Source organism: Sylvia atricapilla, chromosome 27 (genome assembly GCF_009819655.1).
Source record: "Sylvia atricapilla isolate bSylAtr1 chromosome 27, bSylAtr1.pri, whole genome shotgun sequence".
NCBI classification, from domain to species: Eukaryota; Metazoa; Chordata; class Aves; order Passeriformes; family Sylviidae; genus Sylvia; species Sylvia atricapilla.
In genome coordinates this window covers 1,067,753-1,087,743 of record NC_089166.1, presented here as the reverse complement: position 1 = coordinate 1,087,743, position 19,991 = coordinate 1,067,753, and the positions used below count along the sequence as shown (strand labels likewise).

Below are 19,991 nucleotides of genomic sequence, written 5' to 3'. Positions count from 1 at the left end.
GACTTTTAATTTCTGCATTTTCAGCCTGGACAAGAGAGACTGTGTGGAGATGTCAGAGCAGCCATCCAGTATCTGAAGGGACCTAAAAGAAAGCAGATAGGGACTCTGCTTCAGGAGCAGGAGTGACAGGACAAAGAGGAATGGCTTTAAACTGAAAAAGGGGAAATTCTTGTTGGATATATGGGAGAAATCCCTCTCTGTGAGGGTGAGGAGGCCCTGGCACAGAGAAGCTGTGGCTGCCCCATCCCTGGGAGTGTCCAAGGCCAGGCTTGGACCAGCCTGGGAGAGTGGAAGGTGTCCCTGCCCAGGGCAGGGGGTGGGACTGGATGAGCTTTAATGTCCTTCCAACACAAACCCTTTGTGATTCTATCATTTTATAGAGCACACACAAGCACTGTTTGGGTGGTGACTCAGTCTGAAGTTGCCACCGCAGCTTTATTTTGGATTTTTTCCAGAACCCATTGTTTTTACAGTGTTTCAGGTGAAACAAAAATATTACTCTGGAGTATGTCTTTCATCTTGTAATCATCTCCCCAGGAAATGAAACCATGTGTATCAGCCTTAACGCATCACACCACCACTTTGTTCTGTAAAAGCTGCAGCTTTTTTTTTTTTCTCAGTGTATATTAACTCCATGAACAGCCTCAAGAAAAATAGTTCCCTGGCCCGGACTCCATGAATGCTTTTTTTTCTCTTACAACCGTTTTACTTGCCTAATAGAAGAGATGATAGCACTTATTTTTTCCACTGTGGGAACTTTGTTAGTGTTTTTAGGGATAATTGTGTTTTTCCTTAGTTAAATTTCCCTATTCTACATGAAGTCACAGCTTCCTTCCTCTTGATTAAGGCAGACCAGCCTGGAAACTCCCTGATCTAATAAAATACGTTGATATGATTTTTAAGTGACAGATACAAACCTTCCACACAGCCGCCAATCTCCTGATCACATGGTATTCCCTGTGCATGTCAGTACAGAGAAAAGTCTGGGCTGAAAAAGTAATCTGGTGCCTCCAGACTCTGCAATCACTTGGTTAATTTTAGTCCAACCTATACCAAGCCATTTTTTCCTCAGACTGCTCTGCACCACAGCTGTCTCCTGTCTGGCTGTTAGGAGGTGAAGCAGTCTCTAAACTATAACAGGTGAAAAAATCCTGATTTATATTATATTCTAATTTATATTTGGGTTTTAAAAGCCTCTTCCCTTGTGGCTTCTCCTGGTCCCAGTAATCAGAAGGTGAATTTTTCTGTGAAAGTCCTTCAAATATCTACAGGAAAACACTCGAATTTGGATGCCATGGACAGCTGAAACAGCCCCTGGTTTTTGCAGAGGCAGTGATGGAACAGCCTTGATCAAAACTCAGGTGCATCTTCCTCTGTTATTACAAGGAAACACAAGCCTCTTGTGCAGTATGGAAACTGCAGAGGTGATTATTTTCCACGGTGGAATCATAAGATGATTTGTCCAGTTTGCACCAGTCCCCAAGGATGTGCCATGGGGGGCTCAAACCGGCGCCCACACTGTGTCACACAGACCCTGGCACAGCTCTGGAGCTGTGAGCCAAGAACTGTGGTGAGAAAGAGCAGCAAATGGCACAGAATCCTCCGCTGGAGGTCACAGCTTGGCCTCCCCTGCTGAACAACAGCGTGTGATGCAGACGAAAGGTGAGACGTTAAGTAGAAAGTAGGAATTGAAATTGTTTCTGAAAGCACCAACAAGGTGCAGCTGCACCGGGTACTTCCTTTTACCATGCTGGGCAGGATGTAGCAAATTATTTTGGAGCAGCTTCCTTTTGAGAGGGAAAAAACAACCAACCAACCAAAAAGCTTTTTTTTTTTTTTTTTTTTTTTTTTTTTTTTTTTTTTTTTTTTTTTCCCCTGGGAAAGGGGTGGGTGTTGAAATCTGCTTTCAGCAACTGGCAATCATTTCTCCTTGGAATGATGGAAATGGTTGTATAAACTAATTTTGAAGGAGGCTTGATAGCAAGATCACCCTCATACCCTTGGACAAGTAGTTGGCAGCAGAAGGCACCTGCAGAGGAAGCCCTGTTTCTGCAGAAGCAGGAATCCGTGGGATGTGAAGCAAAGCTGGTACTGAAGGATCCACAAAGAAAACCAATCCATTTTTGGGTGAATCTGGAGCTCTCTGTGACCCTCTGAGCAAACAACTCACCTGAGCTCATCCAGGACTGGGGCAGCAAGTCCCAACAGCAAAATCTCAATATTTTCCAGGAGAGGGGATAAAAAACACAATAGGGAAAAAACCCTCCATTCTTCCATCAATATCCCCATCCAAGAGGAGCACAAGAGGGATCTCAGAGTTTTCCACACTACTGTGGAGTCCTGTGTAGGACAAACAAACCATCACCCACCTATTTCCCCCAGCTCAGCCCAAAGTCAGACAGATTGGCAGGGCTTAATACAATCACTTAGGACAGAGGAGTGATTTTCTCCCTAAAATGTAGCTGAAATTTTTGATTTCATGAAAGTTTAGGTTGCCAGATCTTTCTTTTTCAACGTTGCTTTTATGTTGCCACCTCATTTTCACTACCACCCATTGTTTGTTCTCTGCATTTGATGTGGTTTATTACTCAGAACCAGAGCTAATACATATTCAGCAGTTCATGTTCTGTACTTTGGAGAAAGGACAAGTGATTCAGTGCCAGATTGAACTGTCTAACCCTCAGCTGGAGGGAGGAGCAGGTGGCCAGAGAACAAGACTTTCAAACAGGAAGCCTTGTGGTGCATCTCGTGGTGCTCGTCTTCACTTGGTAGCTTGAGGCACAACTTGAGTTTCAACCTTGGCCTGTCTCTTGTCAGAGAACCATGGAATGGTTTGGGTTGGAAGGACATTAAAGCTCACCCAGTCCCACTCCCTGCTCTGGGCTGGGACACCTTCCACTCTCCCAGGTTGGTCCAAGCCCCATCCAACCTGGCCTTGGACACTTCCAGGGATCCAGGGGCAGCCAGAGCTTCTCCGGGCACCCTGTGCCAGGGCCTACCCAACCTCACAGGGAGGGATTTCTTCAATATACTCAACCTCAATTTTCCCTCTTGCACCTTAAAGCCATTCTCTCTTGTCCTGTCACCTCAGCTCGTGTTGAATTGTCCCTCTCTGGCTCCCTTGTGACCCCTTCAGACACTGGAAGATGCTGTCAGGTCTCCACACAACTTCCTCTTCTCCAAGCTGAACAGCCCCAGCTTTCTCAGCCAGCTTTAATCAGAAGAAAAAGCTATCCTGCAAATTATTGAGGATTTCAATGGAAGTGCTGGTAGTGTTGGAGTTAATTGTGGAAAGGAAATTCAGCACCCTAAGTTGGGAATCATCAGCTGTTTATACTGTGTGCTTGCATTTTTACTCTGTTAGTAAATCATTAGCTGCCTGTTACATCCACCTTTGTCATGGAGCTGCATTCGTTTAGGCAATGCCTTTGGATTCCTCTGGACTGGCTGCAGGTCCAGGAGCCTGTTTGAAGGCCATGGATGCTGATCTTCAGGAGGTGTCAGATTCTTTGCCACATCCTTACAAAATTAATTCAGGCAAATCTTTTGGCACTTCTGGGATACATTTTATTTATCAGGAAACCTTTACCCTGCCACTGCTAGTTTTACTTACATAGTAAATCAAGATTATCAGCTCCTCCACATGTACTCCTCACATGTCTGAGAGCTATGGATAAAAACTGTGATTTACAAGTGAAAATTAGGATTATTGATTAGGCTTAACTAGTGAGAATATGTTCCATGAGAGAACTGGGAGTCCTACACTGATCAGTCATATTTCCTAGGCTTGTTCTAAGCACCAGAAGTTTCACAAGAAGGTAAAAGTTATAAGATATAATTGCTCTTTCTAATTTGTGTCTGTATTTCCAATTCACAGAAGCAACCTGAAATGCTGACTTTTATAAAAATAATACTTGTGAGTGGTGTGAAAAAGTGTTTTCTTTTGAATCCTGGCTAGTAATTTCAGGAGAAGTTTGTACTGTATTATACTTTCAAAATCTGTAAAAGGAAATTCTCCATCAGAGATAATTACCAATTAATTGCTTTCAAGGGTTATCTCACTGTGAGTATCATTAAGTGTCCATGCCCAGTGAAGTTTCACATCTCAACTCCATTTCCTCATCTGCATATTTCAGTAAGACTTTTAGGAAGATTGATGCTGTTGTTTTATATAATTTTTAGTGCATTTTTTTCCTAGGGTACCTCACTGTGCATAAGATTAGTCTTTTTTCACTCCTGTGCTTTGTTTTACCTGCAGATGATGTGATTAAAGTGAAAGGTGAATACAGTGAAAGAGAGGAGAGTGCTTTAAATTCCGAGCCTATGGAAAACCTGGAAGAATCCGAACTGCCTTACACATATCCCAGAGAATATAACGAATATGAGAGCATTAAACTGGAAAGACACTCGGGTTCATATGACAACATCAGGCCAGCTAGTGGAAAGATGAATTGTGATATCTGTGGATTAGCCTGCATTAGCCTCAATGTCTTGATGGTTCATAAGCGTAGCCACACTGGTAAATATCCCTCTGTTGTTCTTGTAAGAGCTGGAGTACTGAAAAGATGATAATTTTTAATTTAGACTAGTTATCTTTAAAAAGGATACCAAAATCAGGGTTTCCTTGTTCGATCCTTGATGCCACATGTGATCTTTATCAAGTTACTTACTGTTCTGTGCCTCACTTTACCCACCTTTCTTCTTATCAGGATTGAATATTATTAAAAGCAAGTTGGTGAGGCATTTTAAGAATTTTGGATGAAAGGCACTATGTAATGCGGTATTTCTGGCACAAAGCAAAAGTTAATTTGGTTTTGTACTGCCATTTTCAGTCTCTGTATAAATTTCTCTCTGTGCCATACTTTGGCAACAAACCAATGAGCATCTTAAGTTTCAGCCTGCAGTAAGATAAGACTTTTTTTCCTTCTAAAAATTGCTGGCTTGTTGGAATCAGCCTCCTCCGGAGCTCTTCTTTCCATGGAAGAACTGTGCAGTGTTTTCCATAGTCCTACATATGCTACAAGCAGCTCTGACACCAGAGCTGCACCTCCCTCCCACTGAAGTCACACTCTGTGTGTTGCTATAGAAAGAAATCAATCCAATATCTCATTCTTTCCTCTTCCAAAAAAGGCAGAGGACAGCATGATACCCACGTAACCATTAAATGTCCTTTTCTGTATGTCATTTTAAGGTGAACGGCCATTCCAGTGTAATCAGTGCGGAGCTTCCTTTACTCAGAAGGGAAACCTCCTCCGCCACATTAAACTACACACAGGGGAAAAACCTTTTAAGTGTCACCTGTGCAGTTATGCCTGCCAAAGGAGGGATGCGCTTACGGGTCACTTAAGGACACATTCTGGTAAGTGACTTCACAGGCACTCCATGTGTTTTGGATGTGTGTCACTGGGACACTCGGTGGTGGAAAAGACAGTCGGCGAGGTTTGCTCAGCCTGTGAAAGGCTCAACACAGAGCAGTGACCACTCACTGGTGTTCCTGGAATCAAATCAGGACTGGCTCTGCTCTTGGAGCAGAGAGAGGAGCCACGGGAATCCATGTCACAGCCCACAAACCTGCTTGAACAAATAACTCCATGGTCTTTTCACAGAATCATTTTGGTTGGAAAAGACCTCCAAGATCATCAAGTCCAACCTTTGATCCATCACCACCTTATCAGCTCATTTTCATACGAGTGGAGCTGGCTGTGCCAGCAAGCTCTAAACTCGAGGAGAGTGTGAGACGTGCTTTGCTGGGACTTCCTCCCATCCCATTCTGAGCTGTGAGGAAAATCCCAGGAACATAATTGCAGGCAGATGACTATTGCCACCTCACTGTGGTGTAGTGCCTTTCATCTGAATCTCTTAAAATGCTCAACAGATGGTTCTTCTCAAGCCTGGTAGGGTGTTCTGTCCATTTTACAGATGGGGAAATGGAGGCACAGAGCTGAAGTGACTTGGATAACAAGTCAGGTATAACTCGATCTTAGCTGCCCCAGTTCTGCAGGATCCAGGCTGTGCTTGCCCTTGAATTTGTCTGTATCCTGTGTTCTACATGGGGCTCAGAAAGAAAACCTTGATTCTAAATGATAGATGTTATCTCTGCACTGCACTGTTCAGAAAAAAGTTCAACCTCACAAAGAATCAAAGTCAAAAATGAGCTTATCTGCCAAGGATAAGTGAGATTCTGATTTTATCAAGACCAGCAGTGTGGTGCTGTCCCCCACCAGTACAATGCTATAACCATCACTCTTCAAGCAAGACAGTGTTTTAGTGGTCTCTTGTGGTTATTTTAATTATTTTATTGTTTCTTTTTCTAGTGGAGAAGCCGTACAAATGTGAGTTTTGTGGAAGGAGCTACAAGCAGAGGAGCTCGTTAGAGGAGCACAAGGAGCGGTGCCGGACTTACCTGCAGAATGCTGGCATGTGTGAGGCTGGTGAGTTTATCACATTGCAGTGGTTTTGGGGTTTCAGTACATTACAGGGCTTATAAAAGGGCATCTGGTGAGCTGTTAACCCACAGCCTGAGAACAGCTTTTCCTACACTCCTTTTCAGTAACCTGAGGGGCTGTAACGTTCTAAAGGGGCTGGTTCATCATAGCCCTCAGGCAGGTAGTTAGAGAGTGCTTTTATTTTAATCACTTTTTTCTTTAACAGTTACTTTGTGTAAAACATCTAAAATAGCTTGTACCCAGCATTTCTGGAGGTGATGCTCAGTGAGTTAAATTATTCCTACATTAATGCTTTTACGTGGCTCATTTTACAGGATGAGTTGTTGACAACAGTTGCTCCTGTCTTGGTGTGTTTGATGGTTCCTTTTCTCTAGAATAAGAACTGATAGAATTTGTAGCAGTTTGAATGGCCTGGATCCAGAGCATGAAAAGGGAGTGATATCCCAAATATCACTGACAGATCAGCTTAGGAGGGAGTGAGAGGAAAAGGGCTGCTTTGAGAATAGAGCTGCCTTTGGAAAAGATTTAAGGCATCAAAACATATTTTTTTCTTACTTTCCATTTTGTAGTTTCAGTTGCTGCAGTTCCAAAATACTTTGGTGAAAAGTAATCACCATAATCTTTGTCCCTGCTTCACCTGAACTACTCAAATCCTAAAATGAACCGTGTGATTTGAGTCTCACAATGCACCACTAAGTCAGGAAAAATTGCTCTTCCCATTCAGAGTGAGGGAGCGGCTGTGACCTCCCAAAGGATTCTATAACTGATCTAAGCAGAGCTGAGGCTGAAATTTCAGAATTCAGGCTCCCATCTTTTGCTATGCAGCCTTGAAAAAACACCAAATAATGGAAACATGGAATCACAGGGGGTTTGGGTTGGAAGGGACTTTGAAGGTCATCCAGTGCCCCCCCTGCCATGGGTAGGGATACTTTCCACTATTCCAGGTTGCTCCAAGTCTTATCTAACCTGGCTTTGGACACTTCCGGAGATGGGGCAGCCACAACTTCCCTGGAAAACCCATTCCAGCCTCACCCCACCCTCACAGGGAGGAATTTCCTCCTAATAACTTTCTCAACAACAGTAAGGACAAGATTCTGCAGGAATCATCACAAGCCAGGCCTGCAAATCAGCGTGAAGAGACATTGGTATATGATGAAAACCTTGAGTGCAGGAATCCTTACACTGTGCAGAGTGATTAGATTGGTGTTTCAGACTTTGTGACACATGCAGGAAGCCTCCCAGAGAACTATATATATAACTAAGTGTTTCATAGAGGTTTTTAATAGCTTGGGGGGGGCTCCCTTCTTGTCAGCAAGTGACCTATTTCTTAGAGCATTAGTAAAAGTAACTGGTTACAGCTCAAGTTTTGGGTTTAGTGAGAACCCTTACACATTGTAACTGTGGTTTATGTTACAGTACACACACACATCATGACAATCACCCGACATGTCCACCCGTGAAAATGGAAGACACGAGACCAGCTGTAGGTTTCTGCTTTGAAACTATTCTCATGATTTAGATGCATTTCAGAATTACAACATTTCCCCCCTTATCCCGAGCCTGGGATAAGTCCTCGCTGCAGCACTGCAGGGAGCCTCAACTGGTCACAGGGAATGTAAATTCCCAGTGTGCCAAGAGGTGGCGGCTGCCCTGCCTTGGAGACTTTCACACTCTTACACATATTGCAGTGTTGTTAGGGAAGTAGGAAATTTTATGAAGAATGGGAACTCCTGGGGCTTTTCCATCCAATTCTCTGGTATCAACAGGATGTTGGGTGACAGAACCAGGGAGAGGGAAATCTGGAAAGAGTCTCAGGAGGTCATTAACTACGTTCCATTTCTTTTTTTCCCCCAAGTGTAGCACTTTGCATTTGTGTTTAGTAAACATCCTCTTTCCATTACTGACCCTTTCCCTACTTCTCTACATCACATTGAATTTTGGTGTTTTTCTGAATTCCCTTCAAGCTTCTCAACGAGGTCTGGTGGAGGGTGCCCCTGTCCATGGCAGGAGGGTGGAACAAGATGACCTTTAAGGTCCCTTCCAACTCAAATCATTCCACAATTCTAAAGTTTTCACGTGGAGCCATCTTTAAGCACAAAATGCTCTATATGCCATCAATCCTAACTGATTAAAATATTTTAAAGCATCAGGACAGTAGTGCTATGCTTGCATGTTCCAAATATTTCTAAATATGGAGATTTCTAAATATTTCTAAATATTTCTAAATGTGGAAATATTTCTAAAAGAGAAGTTTCATGTAACAATAGTGTTGGAGCATTGTCTCTGATAACCATCTTTCTCACATTGTTCTCGTTGCACAATCACCTAACTCTGTTCCACTCTCCCTTCTTGAGTGACCACACGGAGATGCTACAGGAAGCAATGCCTCTAATTTCAGCTTTGTACTTGAGGGCTTTGCTAGCAATATCTGCACATTCTAAAAATTCTACTCACGTTGGTTGGTGTGGCAGAAACCACACTATGGGAACAGCTCAGTGCAGGGCGAGTGCTGGTGTATGCTTGGGGTTGGGGCAGCAGCCACTCTCTCTTCAGCTACAGGGTGACATGGTGGCCCAGAGATGGATGTCCCATCCCTGGAAGTGCTCCAGGCCAGGTTGGACAGGGCTTGGAATAACCTGGGCTAGAGGAAAGGATCCCTACCCATACCCACAAAGTGATCCTTAAGGTGCCCCCCACCCCAAAGCACTCAGTGAACCCATGATGGCCAGGGGACAGCACTGTTTGGAGAGGTGGCTCCTCACCCAGCACTCACAAGACAACACAGAGTCAGTCCTTCAGAATGCATAATTCACAATTCACAGTGGCAGGAGAATGCTGCTCTGGAAGTGTTTTATCCAGTCAGGATTGCACCTGAAATGCACACTGAGACGGGCAGCAGCACTGGGAGCAGCACACAGACCTCACAGGGGGGTCAGGGGAGACCATCCTCAGCCCTGGTGCTGGCTGAGCAGGAAAGGGGCACCCAGCTTTAAAAGTGGTGAGATTGACCCCATCTTTATACCATATAAAACTCCATGCTTAGGAGCCCAACTTCCCATGTAATTCCAGAGCCACTGATCAGATCTGACCAAGAGGGGCAAGGGGACTTATTTGAGATGCAGAATTTCTTTCAGCATCCTCACAGGGCTTTTTGCTTTCTAGTCCAGCTGCTGAGCCATCAGAGCCCTGAGCTTTCAGGATAACCCAAGATCCCAGGCTGCTTATGTTCAAGTGCTTTGGAAGTCTGGATTTTCTGGGGATTTTTTTGGTTGGGTTTTTTTTTTTGGTGGGATTTTTTTTCTCAGTATAATTTTGAGCAAAGCATTTGACCATTTCTGTTGGTCCAGACTGAATTTTATTTTTAGATCCGTGTTATAGTGAGATAATTAGTTATTTAAATCGCCATGTGCAGTGGAATCATCCAGAGGGAGGATAATTGAAGAGGGACAGAGGGCATGATTACTTCTCTATATTTGAGAAGTCTTTAGAGAATTTGGAGTGATTAAAAAACTGTTTCCTAAATGCTAAATATTATTCTTGGATTGTTTAATATGTGATCCAGTAGAAAAAAGTTGGATGAGATAATTTTCAGTTAGTTTCTGGGTACAGAGAGCAGCGTTGTGGGTGAGAACCTGTATAACCACCTCTGTCTTACTGGGAGCAGACACTGTTTCCCTAAGGCTGGGTTGTGAAAATGTTGTCAAAGACCTTTTGTGGCCTATAAATAGAGATTATTTTTTCTTTATGAAAAAATAGCCAGTAGCAAGGAGTCAAAAATCTTAATATGAAAGCAAAAACCCTCAGCATTAAAATAAAAGGACAGAGAACCATGAAGCTGCAAGATTGATTCTACAGAAGTCCCAGAACATGTTATGTAGGTCAATAGTTACTGTCTCTGCAGATCTCCTCTGAGGAAAGGCTCTGTTATCCCTGCAGGAAGCCCTCGTTTGCCCTCCTGACATTAATTTAACAATTAAAGTTCCCTTGGTGGCACGTAAATAATGTTGACAAGTATCTCTGATGCACTACGTGCGGCTTCCAGTGTGCTCCTGGGGCTGGGAGAGCTGACAGCAGCTCTGCCCTGAGTCCTGCCAGGATAGGGGAAAGACTCTGAAAATGAGGAATTAAAGCTTTACTAGAGCAACCCTCAGAGTTGGTCCTCAGAGTGTAACTCCTGGAGGTAAAGACTGAGAAAAAGAGGAACTAGAACAACAAAATCATAAAAACAAAGAACTGGCAGGGACCAGGGAGCTGCTTTTATGATATGAGTGAATTGTGTTTTCTTTCTTCCTTCTTTACAAAGAAAAAAGTACATTTTTGAGTATACAGCACTGTTTGTATTGTTTCGTTCAGGGGTGTTGGGATTTTTAAAATTTAGATTACCATTTTTAATGACTTGTGCAACGATCCAGCCAAGATTATGAGGCTTTGGGGTTGGGGGTGGTTCAAACCTTGGACTACAGTCATCTAAAGTTAATACAAAGATGCATATTCCAGACTTTAGAGTATAAGAATTAAATTGAAATCTTGAAATTAAAAACCCTATAATTTTCCAGACCAAACCAGAGCTTCTGGCCCAAGCCCAAGCAGGTGATTACACTCTACCTCCCTCCCTTCCCTCAGAGTGCCACCTTAAACTTGGTGTTTTGTCTCACTTCGTGCAGCTCTTACATTGCGTCTGGGTATTTCATGCTGGGAGCAGGGATGAATATATTTATGGGAACCTCCAAACACACTGGAGTAATATGGAATAAAACTGAGACTAGAAGAGCAGTGTGTTATTACCTTCAAGGCACTTCATGCCCTGCACAGGGCTGGCTGTCACGTACATCTCCAAGTTCCAGGACTGTGACTGAGTGGAGCCAGGCCCTGTTATCCCATCCTCCCTGACTCATATTTGTAGCCGGTGTTTGTGGCACCAAGTACCTCTGAAACACTTTACGTTTTCAAACTGCTGAACAAACATGAACAAATAGTTCGGGCTGAGGTTTGGTGAGTCATGGTTTGTGCTGACTGAAACTCATGTTATCAGGAGCACCACTGACAAACAGGTACAGAGGACGGACTGAAACACTCAGGGAAAGGCTGCAGAGCTGGGAAGGATGAAGCTGCACTTTCAGCACTTGCTGTGCTGGGCAAACAAAAATTTAACTCTGATATTCATTAAATCTGCCTTTAGCAAGACTGAAGTGATACAAAGTGTTCCTATTGATTTCCGCTGGCACTGCTTATCTCTTGGGTTATGATTCATATATTCAGGGAGACCTCATTTTGGTCTACCAGTGCCTTAAGGGGTTTATAAAAAGGAGGCAGAAGGATTTTTTTATACACGCAGAGAGTGACAGGAGAAGGGACAATGGTTTTAGACTGCCAGAGGGCAGGGTTGGATGGGATGTTAGGAAGAAATTCTTCCCTGGGAGGGTGGTGAGGCCTTGGCACAGGTTGCCCAGAGAGGCTGTGACTGTCTCATCCCTGGAAATGTCCAAGGCCAGGTTGGACAAGGGCTTGGAGCAACCTGGGATAGTGGAAGGTGTCCCTGCCCATGGCAGGGGGTGGCACTGGATGATCTTCAAGGTCCTTTCCAACTCAAATCATTCCATGTTTCCATGATTCTACATTTAGATTCATTGGTGTATTTACAGTAACACAGCAACCAGGACTCTTTCACAGGGAGATCCAACCTTTTGTACCACCTTGGGAAAGTGAATCACCCCTCCTTGTCCTCAGCTTGTAGATCCCAACTCCTACAGACCCAAGCAGCTCATGAAGACATGTCCAGTTCTCAGCACAGTGATCCCTGCCTCTGGTACTCTTAGCAATGAATTTTCTCTTTAATTTTTGACATAAAAGTACCAGTCCAGATGGCTGTTGTTGAGGTGTGAGTAGGGTTTGGGGGAAGCCACAGCAGTTACGATCAGTATTAGTGTGGTAGTAGCGATATGATGTGGCAGGTCTCCAGCTCAAGGCCTCTGCAGCCTCAAGGAGCTGAGAGCAAGCACAGGAGCTTCTGTGCAGTGCTGGGCACTGCTTAGCACAGCTAAGGAGAGGTCTGGAAAATAGGAAGAGCCTTAATTGGCCCAATCCCAAGGGAGTCATCACAGGGCACAGGTATTTTTCCAAAAATCAGAAATTTGGGAGGTTGTAGCAAGCTTTAAAACACAGAGGAAACACAGAGGAAATTCACAGTTAGTTTTAACTGTAGCAGTTAGGAAAAATATTAAGTGACAGTGACACCTGCAGAAAAAAAAAGAGTTTGAAATTTTGAATTTTGAGAGGTTTTATTGCTTTTATTTTACTGGAACATTGATATTTATCATAAACGTTTCTTAGTGATTCATTAAGACATCTATGACTGATATCTGAAAAGTTAAGCAAGAACACTGAGTGTCTCCTACTGCAGCTCGAAACACTGAGTGTGCAGGTGTCACCCAGCCTTATTCAGAATAAAAAAGAAAGACCAGCAGAGCTTCTCTCTCCATCTGCAATTTAACCAACCTTCCAGCCAGTTCATTTACTTCCTCTCGCTGGCAACAGCTCTGGTTTGTGCTCCCCCCTGAGTGAGCTCAGGGCTGTGCTGCCGCTGACCACAACGGGTACTCAGAAAGCAGGAATGACAGAAAAAGCAAAACCAACTTTGCATTATATCTCCAAACTGTTTCCTCCAGTTATGTGGCCACTTGGAGATTAAAACAGTCAGCTCTTCCTTTTTTTTAATCTTTCTTTTTTTTTCCTTTTCACCTACGTGTTGTGTTTTTTTTCTCTTTTTTTTTTCCTTCCTTTTCACATTTTCCAACCTAGCCAGCGTGGAGGCAAGGCACATCAAGGCAGAGATGGGGACTGAAAGAGCCCTTGTGCTGGACAGGCTAGCGAGCAACGTGGCAAAGAGAAAAAGCTCAATGCCTCAGAAATTTATTGGTAAGAACAAAACCCCTTTTCATCTGCAACAGTTAAATACGTGTGGGTCGGTAACAAACAGTACAATGCCTCTGCTTCTTTTAAATATCCTGCTCAAGCTTAGCATCTAGTACAAAAGAATAAAGTAACACTGATTTTTTGTGATGGGTTTTAGCGATTTGTTGTAAGGGATGGATTAAAGTAAAAAGAATTTATTCTGTTGGCTGCTTAAACTGGGTGGAAGCTACTGTTGTGCCTTGTGTCTTTATGTAGGTGATTTATAAACATATTTTATGAGTTTCCACGTGCCATTTCTGTACCTATGTATTTGAAATGTTCTCTGCTAGGATCTAGAACAGGCAAAGATCAGGAAGGTTAATATTTTCTCCTGCAGGATTCATGTGTGGAATAAGGCCTAAAGACAGAAAAGTATTGGATTTCTCTTAGTCATCCTCTTAAATTTGTCTTTGATTAAAAAATATTGAATCCTTTCTTGTGGTAATTTAAGCAAGCATATGTTTCCATAGTATTTTCTTTGCATTTAATTGTACATGATCAGAGTTTTGCATTTTGGGGATCTTAAATACTAGTTGGGCAGGTTCTGCGTTTCAGCAAACACCTGACCCTCTTGGCCAGTCTTATTTCATCAACCTACCTTTAGAGAAAATAAAGTACAAACCTGTTTCCTAAGGAAAACCCTTACTCAGCAGTTAGATATTATTGGTGCTGATGAAGCCTTATTTGTGCTCTTTGTGGGGTTATATAAGGCAACAAGTGCTTTTTTTTTTTTTTATGGCTCAATATAAAGTTCACCCTCTGAGTGGGGCCCATGTGGGAGGGAGAGATGTGGGCTGGGAGGGCAGGCAGGGCTCCCACAGCTGCTGCAGCCAAACATGGTGTGCACCAGGTCCAGAGCCAGGTAAAGGTGAGCAGCTGGATGCATCCAGGTAAAGGTGAGCAGATGGATCTATCCCAGATAAAAGTATGCAGCTAGATCTGTCCAGGTGAAGATGTGCATCTGGGTCCATCCAGGTAAAACTGAGCAGCTGGATCTGCCCAGGTAAAGCTGTGCAGATGGATCCATCCATCCAGCTAAAGTGTAGCTGGATGCATCCAGGTAAAGCTGAGCAGCCAGATCCATCCAGGTAAAGCTGTGAAGCTGGATGAATCCAGGTAAAGCTGTGCAGATGGATTCATCCACTCAGGAAACCTACTCAGTTTTTGAAGGTAATGGAACTCTTAGTGGGTTTGGTGGGTAGCACTGGGTTTTCATCTGTGAAAATTGGTCTCATTTTTTTATCTATTTTACATTAGTGTAGCTTTCTAAAGGTCATCTTGCTGCACAGCCACACTAGCACACTCCATCTGAGTGTCTTTGGTGCTCAGGATTGAAACTGAGCCTGTTGGCTCAGGATTGAAACTGGGGCTCAGTTGGCCCTTGCATGTCTTGCTGTGGTTCAAAAAGCACTGCAGAAAATGGGTTTGTAATCCTTTAGCTTCCTCTATTTTAGCATTTTTTCAGCTCTGTCATTGTGCAATCACCTCCAGTTTGACCTTTATGTATTTTATTAAACACGTCTGCAGCAGGATGTACCACCTCAGCATAAGGCTAATGTGAAGAACAAGTGGGTTTGGGGTTTCCTTTGACAGCCAATGAGTTCCTGTGGGTCCAGATCCTCTGGGATTTGTGCTAATGCTGCATGGCATGAACTGGCACTGCACACACAGGTGTTTGTGTGAAGCTGGAGAACCCATCACAGATCACCTAAAGGCACAAAATAACCAATTGAAATTTGCAGTTTTTCTAGGATTTCTGTGATTTTTCTTATAAAATTACATGTGAAAATATTAACCCTTCAGTCCTCTGTATCCCTGGGAAGAATGTTTTCAGGAGCGGGCTGTCCGACCTTGGTCTGACTCCTGTGCCTTTCTGACCTGTCCCTGTCAGAGCTCAGATCTGCCAGGCTAGTGCAGGGATTCCTTGGGAAATCTGGGAATGAGTGCTGATGTCTCATTTAGTCAGGAAGCAGGGACAGGGATATACACTAACAAGGCATCTTTGTTTGGCTCTTTTCTCTGAATGAAGTCTATTGATGGGAAGAAAAACCCCTTTATTCAAATTGGAGGGCTCTGCAGAGATTCGGACAAGCACCAGGAGTCTCACCCACTTTATTTTTCACATTTCCATCACCAGTAACTGCCTCGTGTGCACCAGTACAAGTCCCATAGAAGGGCAGGGACCACCAGACCCTGCATTTGACTCTTCAGCTCTGCACCAGGCCCCTCTTCAGAGCCTTTTCCTGGGGGACTTTAAAATCCACGACAGTGGAATCACAGAGCACTGCGAGACTCTCCGTGATCATTCAGGACTTGGACTCAATGGTCCTGGTGGGCCCCTTCCAACTCGGGATATTCCACAAGCCTATGATCATACATCGTGGTTTTTTATCTTACTTTGCAACAGTGAATCTTAACACCAAAATTTTTAGGGTGTCTTGTGTATTTTTGGTTTTGTTGCCTTTTTTTTTTTCTCTTTTTGAATTTCCAATTTATTCACATCTTTCACTTGCCTGGAGCTGGTTTTATGAGTCACCCAAAAGTCCTGAGGCATTTTGTTTCCTTCCATGTGAAGCTGGACGACGAGTGGTGCTGCGGGCTGGAAGCAGTTATACTCTTGTGGTTCGTTAACCTTTTGGAGTGTTTTAGAAGAGAAACGTGAGCTCCTGGTTTTCTGCCTCTGCAGTGAAACCCCACGAGTTTCATACACATTGAGTCACGGTGTTGACAGGTGACTGATAAACATCTGCACCAGTCTAGTTACCGTAACTAAGAGATTCGTGGATCTAATGTTTGCGAGTCACTTGCACGTGAAACCTTTCATCTGGTCTTTTTTTGTATTTTTTTAAGCTATGAACAAGTTTATGGTTTTAGTAACCACAGAATTCAGTTACTTATTTCTAGACATTCACCTCCAAAATGCCTTTAGTGTTTTTGGGGTGCAGTTTATTTCCACCTTGCAGCTGGCACAGAGGACAGGAGTTGCACTGTGATGCCCAGAGAGGTGTGAGCAGAATTTCAGGTGCATTCTCCTCCACTTCTGTCCAGTCCAGAGCTTTGCAAATTCCAGCACACCCAGAGGAAAACATTTCTTTTCACTAACCCCGTATCAAGTGACCTTAACTGTGAGGTGTTTATATCTGTATTTATATCTGCCAGTATTAGATTTCCTGAATACCTGTGTAGAGGTCCAAGAAGCCAGGTGCAGAGGAAGCTGAAGTTGTCAAAGGACAGTGGGGAAAACTGACTTCAATGTCCAAGGACTCATCCAAGATGAATTTCTCAGAAAGTACCCTCACCACCTCCTCTATTAGACTGGTTTGCTCCTAAGCCTGAGGTTTAAAACAATATTTAAAAAAAAAAAAAAAAAAAAAAAACAAACCCTAGCTATTTGTGTCTAAGAGCAGCCTCTTTCAGCAGAGAACATATCATGCCCCATTCCCAGAGATTTCTGCCCTTTAGAAAAGTCATCACAGTGTTCAAACAGTTCTTTACCCACCCAGGTAATGATCACCTCTCATCTCTTGCAGGCGAGAAACGACCCACCTTCGATGTCAATTACAACTCCAGTTTCCTGTACGAAAAGGAGAGCGAGATGATGCACGGGCGCATGATGGACCAGGCCATCAACAACGCCATCACCTACCTCGGGGCCGAGGCTCTGCGCCCGCTCGTGCAGACCCCGCCGGCCCCCACGGCCGAGATGGTGCCTGTCATCAGCAGCCTGTACCCGCTGCCACTGCCCCGCGCTGATGTCCCCAACGGCACCGTGCTGGAGGCCGAGAAGAGCCACGGCCACCTCAGGGACAAGAGCCTGTCATCCGACAGGGGCCTTTCCCCAAACAACAGCGGCCACGACTCCACAGACACTGACAGCAACCACGAGGAGAGGCCCAACCCCACCTTCCACCAGAGCCAGGTGATCTCAGCTCCGACCCGCAACGGCCTCCAGGCCCTGAAGGATTTCCCGAGGCCCTACGACATCATCAAGCCACCCGCCATCTGCCCACGCGACGCCTTCAAGGTCATCAACAAGGAAGGGGAGGCCATCGGGGTGTACCGCTGCGACCACTGCCGCGTGCTCTTCCTGGATTACGTGATGTTCACCATCCACATGGGCTGCCACGGCTTCCGCGACCCCTTCGAGTGCAACGTCTGCGGCTACCGGAGCCACGACCGGTACGAGTTCTCCTCACACATAGCTCGGGGAGAGCACAGAGTCGTGCTCAAGTGAAAGGACCGGTTCTCCAAGGTCAAAGGCTGTGTTTTCCATTGGAGGGGAGGCTTGGTTGGTTGGCGTTTTAATTAGTATAATGAAATTTCTTCAGTATTTTTTTTAGGCCAGTTTTAAGTGTGTCACGAGGAGGTGACACCTTTTTAAATTTGTCTTTCCCAATAATTCAGTGTTCTGTAGCATCTCTGCCTGGCTGCTGTGGTGAGTGGGACCGTGGGAAACACCAGAAGCAGAGACTGGTTTTGATATGAACTTTATTTTTGTGAAATTTCAGAGCCATTTATGATGTTTTCAATTTTTAACTTGTGTTTGTTTTTATAGAGTTTGCTTTAAGTCAGCAGAAAAGGTTTTCATGCCAATTCCCCTGCTCATTCAGATGTACAGTCAGAGGTGGGTTGGAGGAGCTTTTCCTAGTTATAATCCCAATGGCCTCCCAGTGGCTCATCACCAAAACAAGGAAAATGAGGGCAGGAAAAGGGAGGGATTATTAATTCCTCCTTAAAGCTTTTCCCCTAAGCCCTAATGAGAGTGTGGCACACTTTCATTTTTCTTACCCCACTGCTGATTTTCTTTAAAGTTACTCAGTAAGAGGAAAACAAGAAATGAGACCCATTTGGGGTTGGGATTTTTTAACAGTACATATTTTTGGGATACCCAGTGAGGTCACTGGTTGGCACATCCATGTGGCCTAGGGGAAATCCCAATTTTCATTGCTGGAAACTCCTCCTTTCTGATGGGTGCCGAGGACGAGGATGAAGCTGTGCTGTGTGTTGTGCCTCTGCCTTGCTCCTGCAGCAGGACATGTGGCCATGCCATCCGTGTCCCCACAGGGTGGCCCTGGCTGGCTGTGGACAGGTGAGACCCAAGACAGGTGTGTGAGAGCCACACCTGCAGCAGGACAGCCCTCGGGAGGTGCTGCTCCACACCCTGAGCAGCTGCCATCCCTTTGAAGCCGGTTTTTACAACAGTTCTGTGAATCTCCCCGTGCCCCCGCAGCTGTGTCACTGTCCCTGTGCTGGAGAGGGGTTTGGTAACGGCTTTGCTGAGTGCAGGTTTAGTCTTTGCAAAGTATTTTTGTATCCCATAGTTAGGAGTGTTCTGATGGACTTTCTCCATCCCTTGTGTGGTTTGAGAGCTGTGTTGCTTTCGTGTTGTCTCTGGTGATCCAATCACTTCCCTGAGGGAAGGCTGGAGAGCTGAGGGTCAAGAAATACTGGAATTCATCCCTCCCTCTGAATTCTTTTGGCTCAATTATTTCCTCCCTGAATTTTAAGGTACAAACTAAGAAATTTATATTCATTTTTCCCACTAAGGGTGAGTCTGGACAGGGATAAATCAGCCTGCACTGTGCCTGAGCATCCAGAGCACTGTGGAAGTGGTAATTCAGGATCTTGCTATCCCTGGGGTTGAGGAGAACTCTTTTGCTGTTATGTGTGGAGCTCTAAAGCAGGTTTAGGATGTTTCCCAGAGCCCCAACATGAGAAAGGTGCATGTAGGCTCTCCCCCAGTGAACAGCTGCGTCACAATGTGACCAGTGCTCCTCCTGTGAGGGAGGCTGCAGTTCCACCAAGGATCAGCCCCAAGGGCCAAGCTCCTGGGTCCACAAAAGAGAGGGAAAAGGAGGGGAAGGGAGTGAGAGAATTCCCAGAGAACAAAGAGAAGGTTACACTGCTGCCCTGACATTTTTAAGTCCGACATTTTTAGGACATTTGTGGCTGTCTTTATCAATTTCCAATTTTGTGACAAGCTTGCTTTTCAACGGCTTAGTTTTCAAAACCAAAGAATTGTCAATAAATGAATAAAATATTTAAATGATGATGATGTCCTGACTTGAGGGCAGGCAAAGTCATGTTCTTAAAGAAATCTGCAGAGAGATACCTCCTGGGGCCATCCAAAAATCTTATTTTCCATAAGTGGATTGGGTAATGGATTCATCTAAGAATACACTTGAATAGTCCCTTCACACCTCATCCATGTCCCAGTGCTGCCCTGGAGCTGCTGCCTTGGGAAATGGGAATCCCACTGGCCTGTGTCTGGGCTGTTGAGGGGCTGTGTTGGTCCAGGCAGGTCTCTGAGCTTGGAGGAGCTCTGGAAACCACCTCGTCTGAGAAAACAGATGGGAAAACAACTGGTACAGGTTTGGAGGCTGATTTATTCTGCTCCTGGCTTGGTTATTTTGGTCTGGAACAGGTTTGGAGCATTCTCCAGTGCCTTGGTGTGTCTGTCTCACTTGGTTCTTCATTTACTGATGAATTACACCCCAAGAGTGGGCAGGGGAGGCTCAGGGAAGGAGCTTCTGGCACCAAGAAATGAGCCTCTGGTGCTTAAAGATTTATTGAAGTTTTTAAAATGTCAGTTAT

The 19,991-nt window shown here is 44.5% G+C and overlaps 1 protein-coding gene across 4 annotated transcripts in view; it reads left to right on the top strand.

The window, feature by feature from the left end:
- Positions 1-19,447, top strand: part of IKZF3 (IKAROS family zinc finger 3) — a 34,115-nt gene extending 14,668 nt beyond the window's left edge. For 2 of the 4 annotated variants that reach the window (XM_066336996.1, XM_066336993.1), the window contains exons 4-8: positions 4,259-4,519; positions 5,192-5,359; positions 6,315-6,431; positions 13,245-13,361; positions 16,928-19,447. In XM_066336996.1, the coding sequence (XP_066193093.1) occupies positions 4,259-4,519; positions 5,192-5,359; positions 6,315-6,431; positions 13,245-13,361; positions 16,928-17,631 (1,367 nt within the window). In that variant the 3' untranslated portion in view covers positions 17,632-19,447. The remainder of the gene's footprint in view (positions 1-4,258; positions 4,520-5,191; positions 5,360-6,314; positions 6,432-13,244; positions 13,362-16,927) is intronic. The other 2 variants (XM_066336994.1, XM_066336995.1) reach the window with 2 other exon arrangements.
- Positions 19,448-19,991: the final 544 nt, after the last annotated feature.